General features: G+C 34.8%; 1 protein-coding gene across 1 annotated transcript in view; it reads right to left on the reverse strand.

Moving 5' to 3' along the window:
* LOC144442489 (uncharacterized) overlaps positions 1-7,619 on the reverse strand; it is a 13,691-nt gene extending 6,072 nt beyond the window's left edge. Inside the window, exon 1 of the mRNA XM_078131848.1 lies at positions 7,522-7,619. Coding sequence (XP_077987974.1) covers positions 7,522-7,558 — 37 coding nt within the window. The 5' untranslated portion in view covers positions 7,559-7,619. The remainder of the gene's footprint in view (positions 1-7,521) is intronic.
* Positions 7,620-10,141: the final 2,522 nt, after the last annotated feature.

Below are 10,141 nucleotides of genomic sequence, written 5' to 3' on the forward strand. Positions count from 1 at the left end.
ATCAAAACATGTATGCAAATATGCCTATCAACAAGACCATGTCCATAGCAGCAGTCAGAACATTATGTATATTGTAAAGATAAAAGTAATTGGTAGGTATATGTAAGGGCAGCCTTAATTCTGTTTCCCATGACCCAAACGACCCTAAATGTCTTCAATTAGATGAAAAAAAATTAAATTGACGCCCTCTATGGCAGGGTTAGGAAACCCATGAGTGCGTATCTGAATGAAAATTATTGTTTATCGCTGAAATTTGGCCAAATTCAATAAAACAAACAGTTCAAATGTTCTTTCTGACTTTACTTGCCATTTCTAAGTCATTCAGAATATTAAAATATGATTATGAATTGAAAGTATCACCAACAAGTACTCATAAACTTACTAGTTTTTAAAAACATTATTTTTTAATTTTTAACAGACTCACAGGCCAATCATTTTTAAGATTTTACAATGGCAAACATAGAATTAAGGGCCATATGTGGATAAACATACAAAAATGGACAATGTTACATATGCCTGGCCCCAGCAACAGGCCACACCCATAGCAACTTCCAAATGAGGATGTATATTGCAAAGATGGTTAGGCAAGTGGATAAACATTTTAAAAGGACATACATATGTGCCTAGTAATAAGACCATGCCAACAGTAACAGCAAAATTGTGTATATGTGAAAAATAACAATTGGGATGGATATATATATATATATATATATATATATATATATATATATATATATATATATATATATATATATATATATATATATATATATATATATATATATATGTGTGTGTGTCTGATGATCGCAACTCCGAGTTACACCCAAGAAAGAGTTCCAGTACTACCAAAACTATTACGCTCTGCCACTGCGGTATAGAGCACTGTCTTATAGCAGATTGATACTCACCGAGTTATATATATATATATATATATATATATATATATATATAGGCAAGTGGATGAACATTCAAATTTTAACACAGAGATGCCTAGCAACAAGACCGTGTCCATAACAACAACCAAATGAATAAGGGTGTAGATGTACAATTGAAAGATAAGAACATGGATGGTTAGGCATTCGGATCAATGCTTTACAAGTTAATACACACACTGTGGAGTTGTACTACAACTAAAGTTGTGTATAAATTATTTACACATCTGTAAAGTCAAAATCTAGGTCATTCAATAGTGACACCAGGCTGTATATATACTATATTAGTTTCTACAAATGAACTTCAGTCTACCAAGTGACCTCTTATACAAATCTATGACTGTTTGAATACCGGTATGTATGGAACTTTAGAAAATGAAACATTGTATAAATTTAATGACGTGTGTGTATCTTAAATTTGTATTTTCCAAATCTATAAATAAAAATAGTACCAATGGCATTGTAGCACAACTGTAGTTTTTTAAAATGTTTATCCACACATCTGATCGATGCTATGTATAGGTGTTCATTGGCAGAATGTTTATCCAGTTACCTATCCAACCTTATTGTTATCCTTTGCAATATTAATGAGTTATTTGCATAATTAGTGATTTTCAGTACTTAGGCTAGATCTTAAGAATGCACACTTAAGGATGCACTCATCCTCTGGTGTTATATGGATGTGTGAGCTGATTAAAAATATGCACTTCTGATCGCAATAGATATATTACTTAATCGATAAAATAGAGAAAATATCATTGTATACTAGTACATGTATATTTTTGCATGTCATACCTCTCAGTATCGAAACAATAAACGGTTCATGCATATATTCGGAACAGGTAGCCTGTGGGGGTCAGCTATGAAACAGTGATGCGAAGCCCAGGGTTAGTCGAATCTCCACTAAAACTACACCGAGTTGTACGACATTAATACACGTACAATTACTGAAATTTAACTAGCAAATTACATTTACCATCTTTGAAACAAGTGCATATGTCCATTGCCCTTTTGTAATAAAACTTGGCAAATCTCATACATAGGGTTCATAGGGTGAACAGATTACACTAACCTAGATCGTGGTGGTGTCTGTGGATGGTAGGCTGGTAGCCTGAATGAGAATGAATGGGTACTCTTAGGTAGGTTTTATTTGAGTAGACGTGGTAACAAGGACAAAAATAGTTGACAAAACAACTACTTGAGTGGTAGACCTGATTAATATTTTTTTCAAAATTATTGCCTAGTATTAAATTGATTTTACTGGTACGAAAGAAGAGATTCAGTTGAGGTTAACTATATATACGAAAAGTCAAATTTATCCACCTTTACCCAAACTTTACCCTACCTGTGACCCACCTAACTACCATCTCTGTCAAGGGGTAGTACGAGACAAAGTGATACTTTTGACTTCACAGCCCCAGGGGAGAGGTCACCGGAGGTGAATTAAGTCAAAGGTGTCACTTCGTCTCATACTCACCACATTTACACATCCTCTGCTAAAGATTTACCCCGGTTGAAAGACATTGTCAAATATGACATTTCATATAGTGAACTAAACTCTAGTGAAAGATACAGTGGGTTGAAAATACAGCAAACTCAACTTTTACAGAAGAGGATATGAAAAATGATTTCCAAAGCTACGTTTTATTTATTGATGTAGTAACTAATGGATGTGCAATATCATGTCTGGGAGCGCAGAATTTTTCTTTCGACAAGGCGTGAAGGCCAATCTAAAGTTTTGCCTTTATTGAAGGCATTCAGTTTACATCTGATATAAACATATTGTTGATCAATAGCATAGCATCAATTGAATCGTTACTATACAAAGTTATGTATTCGAGTGAATAGACCCAATTATTTTTATTCAAAACTACTCACGCCATTATGTCGTATGCATTGTCTACGTTTCTACTAGTATAGCTATTTGGTTGCCGTTACATGTCAATTCAAAGGAACAACATGAATAGACGTGTTCTCCACTGTTACATTTGATTACGTTATTTCATCGAAATTCTAAAATAAAACAATATCAAGAACAATGTAGTATAAAATAAAGATGATAAATTCAGTATCTGAAGAATATCTTTTATAATATTTCAAAGGAACAATATGAATATATGTATATTTAGTTTAGTTATTCAGCGTGAAGGCACTGTTACATTCGATTACGCAACGAACTTTCTCTTGGTCAGTCATGAATAATGGTTGAAAGTAACAGCAGAGACATATTCTAATGTACCACCCAACCCCAACCACCAACCCACCAGAAAATAGTATCTTAAATCAAAATTTATTGCATTTTTAGCTATCATTCCACGTGTTTTAGTACTCAAATAAAATCTGACATTCAAATCCTCAACGTAAACAACATGGAATGTACCCTTCTACATCTTTTGGTAATTCTCATACACAAATAACCTTCATTGCTGGGAATAAGTAGTCACATGCCAACTTGATGACTAAGTCTATCTCATTTTGACACCATTGCAAAGTGGGAAATTAATAAGCACTCGTGAAATGCCTTTAACAACTATTCATTTACTTTTTAATATGATATTTCTACAGAACATAGAGGGAGAACTGAATACAGAACAAATAACAAAAACGTTCTAAAGTAGCTGCCATATTGACTTTTTCCATTGCTCTAGAAAATATCTCAATTGGTCAAAAGTGGGGGTAAAACATTCTGAAGGTTTCTAAAGGTGTTTTACTGAGTGGTGTTTCTTTTCTATCTAATATTTGCAAGAGGTCCAATTTATGTAACTTGTAAGCTAATATTGAGAGGTAAAATTTCAAATTTTGTGTAGACCTAAACTTGGACTCTATATCCTGTGTAGAATGTACCTATCCAGGATTCAATACTACACATTTAGATACGTATTAAAACCAGATGCCAGATCTGAAAAGAAATATTTTTAATGTGTATGTACAGTTGATAACAAGTCACACCAATACGCCGAAATTGGTCAAAAGGACATATCACTTGGCAAGGGTCGTTCTATGCAATAAATGAATGCCTTTATTTTTTTTACGATGCATGTACCAATGAATGTACATGGCCATTGATGCTTTTATAGACCCCTTACTGTTATGTGTGTGTTATCAATACACACTTTAAAATGATTAATTGATGTAGTCACAATAACCCTTTCTGGTAAACTGTTCCAAATGTCTACGACATATTGACTGTAAAAATATTTATGTATATCCAATCTGGATTAAAATAATTACTAATTAATTACAATGATTTAATTGGTGTAGTAATAACAATAACCCTTTCTGGTAAACTGTTCCAAATGTTTATAACATGTCGACTGAAAAAATATTTTGGTATATCCAATTTGGATCTGTCTTTAAATCATTTCAATCTATACCCCCTTGTTGTCGAAGTAGATAAAAATACAACTGGATCAAGGAGAATATGGAAATGGAAAAGTTTATACACTTCAAGCAAATCAGCTCTAATTCATCTACTTTCTAAAGTTGTCAGTTTCAATATGCGTATTTTACTGCCTCATAATTCAAGCCACCAAGCTGCGGAATCATCCTAGTGAACCGACGCTGCACTTTTTCCAAAAATGCAATATTCCTTCTCGTATATATGTGGGGAAGACACTGGGAAAGCATAGTCAAGGTGTGGACTTACTAGTGCTTTAAAAGATAAAAACCAACCAGAGTATTCATAGTAACTAAAATAATTCATGGTTGGCGTACATTTTTGAAAGAATAGCAATCAGCAACATCAAACAATACAGGAAATCAAATAAACCGGAAGCACCATACATAATATGCAAATGATATACTACCCTTCCCCTGTACAGGTAGGAATGTATAGTCAAAAGGTTGTTATATTTAGTCTGTAGACCTGGAAAACAACAATCTATGAAATATTACACACCCCTGTGCCTAGGACAGGGTTGTGCACATGTGCCACAGGGGTTGAAATAAGATAAGTTTGAACTTTTTACAACACATGGCCATACTTTCAATGAAAAGTCACTTTTTCCAAATATAAATAAATTCCATACATTCCAAGTACTCTAGGTAACATTTTCTGCATTATATATCATAGACCCTAGAAGAATGTGTAAGGTCTATGATTATATTGCTACAATCCTTCATACGCTCAACATGGCAAATTTAGTTAACAGGTTGAACCTCTTAGTAGAGGAGGCGATCAGGCTAAAAATGTAAACATGTACCAAGAAGGTCAATTCAGGCAAAATAACGAAGGTGAAATAGCAATGAACGATTAGCCGACATCTACATCGGATTTTAATCAGATTGGGCACGATGTATACATTGGCCACATATACACAGTGACTGTGGTAAGGCGAATGCTGTTAGGGTCCATTGTCAAAACCAGTCTGAGCTCAAATAATTAGTATGAAAACAATGCCATAACGAATCTCTCTAATCTACTAGGCAAACCATGAGTAGCCTAGTTCCAATACAGTATCGTTACGATTTACACCTCCACTTACAACCACATTGGCATGCAGACTACATGAGTCATAAAATCATAAAATTTCACAGTGTCAGAGGTAAACCCTATCACTACCTGAGTAGAAAGTAAACAGTATATTTCTTTAGTTTTAGGTACAAGGTCACCAGATCAGTTGTTAATCATGTTGAAGGGTCCAAGAATCCCGGATATACTTTTAAATGTTAAGTCATTACCGGGAAGAGAAATGAACAAGTGTTAACAGTCCTCGGGCATCGCAATAACATGGAGCATACAGTAACACGTCAACAAATGATTAGCCCTTATGTAGTAAATGAGGGTCCACAGTACAAGGATATTGTATGCAGTAGATATCGGTACATACAAAACAGCTAATGGCGATTCTCCCCGGGGTTGGTGGGAGAGTCTAGTGCTAGGATGTACAAGGCTCCCTGTATAGTAGTAATAATAACTTTTATTTCATTAGAAAATGGGTGACCCTGTTAGGTCCAGCCTAATCTTCCCAGGGGCACTTAAATAAGTGTATACAATACAACAAAACAAGGTAACGCAAATAAATATTGAACGACAATAAAAAGTACATGATAAAAAAAACAGAAGAGTATATAAAGAGGTAATACTACGCAATCACAGACAGACAATGCAAAAGGCTGGAGAGATTCAGATAAGTGTAGATTTTTTTTTAAACAAGTTAAGTTCGTAATACTGATAAGGTGAGAAGGTAAATTGTTCCAAAGTTTGGAGCTTTCAAAACTAAATGACTGAGTATACACGTTGAATATAACGACCACACGCACGACAAATGTTAGTAGTTGCGGTGATGACGTCAACATCAGTTGGAATAACTGTCAATTAAACAAAATTTCGAGAGAGAGAGTTTCGAGAGAGAGAGTTTCGAGAGAGAGAGAGAGAGAGTTTCGAGAGAGAGAGAGAGAGAGAGAGAGAGAGAGAGAGAGAGAGAGAGAGAGAGAGAGAGAGAGAGAGAGAGAGAGAGAGAGAGAGAGAGAGAGAGAGAGAGAGAGAGAGAGAGAGAGAGAGAGAGAGAGAGAGAGAGAGAGACCGGATTGACGGATACGGAAAATAGTGTATACTCATGCAATTGATACAGGGAATAGTGTGTCGTAATCATATAGCGATATGGAAATAAGCCACTCTTGCGATTAGTAAGAACATGGAAGTATAACCCATGTCGATAATATCGTTAATGTTGACGTATTTAGCCAACTATATATGAAAGGGGTAAAATTACACTTGTTTCTGTGATCGCACAGGTTCACTCGCCGCGAAAGATCAAGACACGAGGTTTGAAAGGCAGCCGCCATTAGTACAGTACATAAACATGAACTTTCAACCGGCCGTTGTAGTGGGCAAACATTTCCATTTTACCTTCCGTCCCTTCCTAGTTCCCAAATGTAACAATCTTCCGATAAATCGCGTCGTTGTTACAATCGGAGCATGCCTACCAAAGATATTTCTGACGCCATGTAGCTAGGGAATTGGATCGGAGCAGAATGTTTTTCTAACTACCTATTTTGCATATTGTCCTAGCCCTTTATGTAACAGCAGCACATGTTACGGCCGATAGCGGCTCTCCATTTACCATGTAAACATATCCAATCACTTTTTTCGGAAGGTAGTTAGAAAAAAAAATATCTCCTCCAATTCCCCTTGTAATTTTATTATGAGACATAACTGGGGAAACAAATGCCTGTGTTTCTACCTCAGACTTATGTGTAACGAGTATCCACGACAACACCCCACTATGTCATTAATATGCTAAGCTCGTTCCGGACACCCGGAAGTTGTTCACACATCGTTAGGAAAGCCAGCTTATCAAGCTTAAAGTAAGCGGTTAATGATTGCAGTGCAAACAGCGGCATTCAACATGTGCTGTTTGATCCCTCCCCAGTTGTTCTTCCTGTGGGTTATACTTCACATGTTGAGTCGTAATCATATAGCGATATGGAAGTAAGCCTGTCTTGCGATTAGTAAGAATGACAATGCGTATTTTCAGCCACTTCGCACCAAATATAATGTCTCAACTTTCTACAAAAATACTCAGTAGCACGTGTGGGAATGAATAATATCTAAGAACCTAAAATGATTATGTAAAAGTGAACTTACACTGAACATCGTCAGGAATACCTGCAGCAGTTGCCATCTTAAAATACCGTCACCGCACTCTCGGACCGCACCACGCCTTTAGTTGAGTTTGGTTGTTGTCAGATCAGATACAGTATATAGATATCGCAATTATCATAAAAACAAAAGAATGTAACTTTGAAAGATACACGTACGAGGCGCTGTTATTTAGATGTATCTGGCGTGTTTGTCGACATAACTTGAAAGGCATCAACTTTAAATTTGATGATCTCTTTAAAGTGGCCATATGGATGATGATAATATGTATTTACGTTATGTTGTCATTTTTTTCTGGTGAAATAACGTTCAATTCAAATTTATATTTTAATGTATCCTTATCCTTCTGGTGGGTCATAGTGTCGTTGCCAGACTCGTGACAAGTCCCTCTCTTCTCGTGGCTTAGCTGCTTGGCATACATACAAACATCATGGACGATTGTCACGAGTCTGGCAGCGAGACTAGTTGGGTCACAGACCGGGCAGGATCGACGATCCTCCTTTATCTATAATAACCACCGACAGTGAGTCAGACCATTTATTAGACCCACAGCGAATGTTTACAGAGGGGATTAAGATCATTAACACCATATGCGTACACTTTAGTGGATTAGCTGATGTCAGATAAAGATAAAGCAGTGAAACTAACACACTAGTCATATATAGGGTCTGTTTTTGATATTATAGTCTCGTCTTTATTGGGTAAAGTAGGTATAAGAAATACACATGTAAAAATATAAAGAAAACGTTAACTGTTCATATTCTGTAATATAGTTAATCTGCGTGTTTGTAATCAGTAATTACAACAATAAATAGATAGAGAAGCAGAGAATGAAATGTAAGCAAAAGTAATTTCTTACAACACAAATTTAAAAATAAAACACGCATATTGCTACAGAATCAAAACATGGATTGGTATTGTTAGCCTGGTAAGGGGAGAACCATTTGATTCCTTGGGGGGGAAAAGGAGGATTTGGGGAAAAACAATTGTCGGCAGGGGAAGGAGAAAAAAAATAATTTGATCCCGTAATGGCTTGAGAAATAATTTGTTCCAACAGACAGAAGAAAAAAAAAATTGTTGCAATGTTCTACAAAATTGGTAACTGAGAAAAAAAATTGCATTTCTTCTGTATATGGAAAAAATAATTTGATGCAGGACTGACAATAGAAAAAATTGCTGTCACAATGATGGGAACAAAATTGCTGTCATACCCACTTCCTCCCCCCCCCACAAATCAAATGGTTCTCCCTTAATATAGATGCCCGTGAGAAAAGGATTATTCAATTTTTACTATGTTATTTTTGTAATTAAGAAGTGCTACAATACGTAGCTTTTTTTGAAAGTGGTGTCAATTTTACAAAATTTTGCAATTGCAATTAATCAAACTATTTATACATGGCAATGTTTCAATGTATGGGACAATGTCTTACGCATGCGTAGACTGGACGTGACGTAATGATTATTGTGGTTATGCAATTTACCGACAAATCACTTTCTTACGTACATGCAATAAGGCACAGGAAGGGGGACTGTGACTAACTGTTTACATCTTCTTTTTTCTTTTTTATTTAATTTTGTTGTTGTAATTAGTGATTACAAACACACAGATTAACTATATTATTTCAAATTGTATTTTCCTGTATTAAAAACAGTACAATCAAAAGTTAAGAAAACATGAAAACATTTCGTTTTGGCATATTACTACATGATGCACAGCAAAGCTTGAGATGCGTGACGTGTATGATGTCATGTTGCCCCTGACAACCAACGTCGACTTGTAAGCATAACGCTCTGGCACGCCGAGTTAGTAAAGGTTATATTATTTGATAACACTTTGCTTGATATTTGTTTGTTTAGCTCTCATTGACAATCCTTTAGTAAAAAAATATGCTAATTAGGCAATTAAGTATGAACTGAAATGAATTGAATTGAATTGAAGGTAAACATTTATACACTCAAGCACATAATAAAATACAAGGTATAAAAATCACTGAGGATAACACGTACAAGTAATTTTAAAAACACTTATTTTAAAACTGTATATTTTTTGTATCAAAAGCCATGTCAAATCTTTTCTGCACCATTCATTATACATAGAACTGGTTTATCACACTTGATGTTTCATTAAAGATTGATTTACATAGAATGTGTGTATATATAAAGATGTATCAAATATGCAAAATTGTTAAAAGCTGTCCAATAATATGTTAATTAGCTAATCAGTATTCAAATCTCCAATAACATGTTAATTAGCTAATCGGTATGCAACATTAATTACACAAGAACAGGTTTATCACACTTGATGTTTCATTAAAGATTGATTTACATAGATTGTGTGTATATATAAACATTTATCAAGATATGCAAAATTATTAAAAGCTGTCCAATAATGTTAATTAGCTAATCAGTATTAAAATCAGTCCAATAATATGTTAATTAGCTAATCAGTATGCAACATTCATTACACACAGAACAGGCTTATCACACTTGATATTTCATTAAAGATTGATAGACATAGAATGTGTTTATATGTAAACACTTATCGAGATATGCAAAATTGTTAAAAGCTGTCCAATAATATGTTAATTAGGTAATCAGTATTAAA

Source organism: Glandiceps talaboti, chromosome 11 (assembly GCF_964340395.1).
Source record: "Glandiceps talaboti chromosome 11, keGlaTala1.1, whole genome shotgun sequence".
In the NCBI taxonomy this organism is placed as follows: Eukaryota; Metazoa; Hemichordata; class Enteropneusta; family Spengelidae; genus Glandiceps; species Glandiceps talaboti.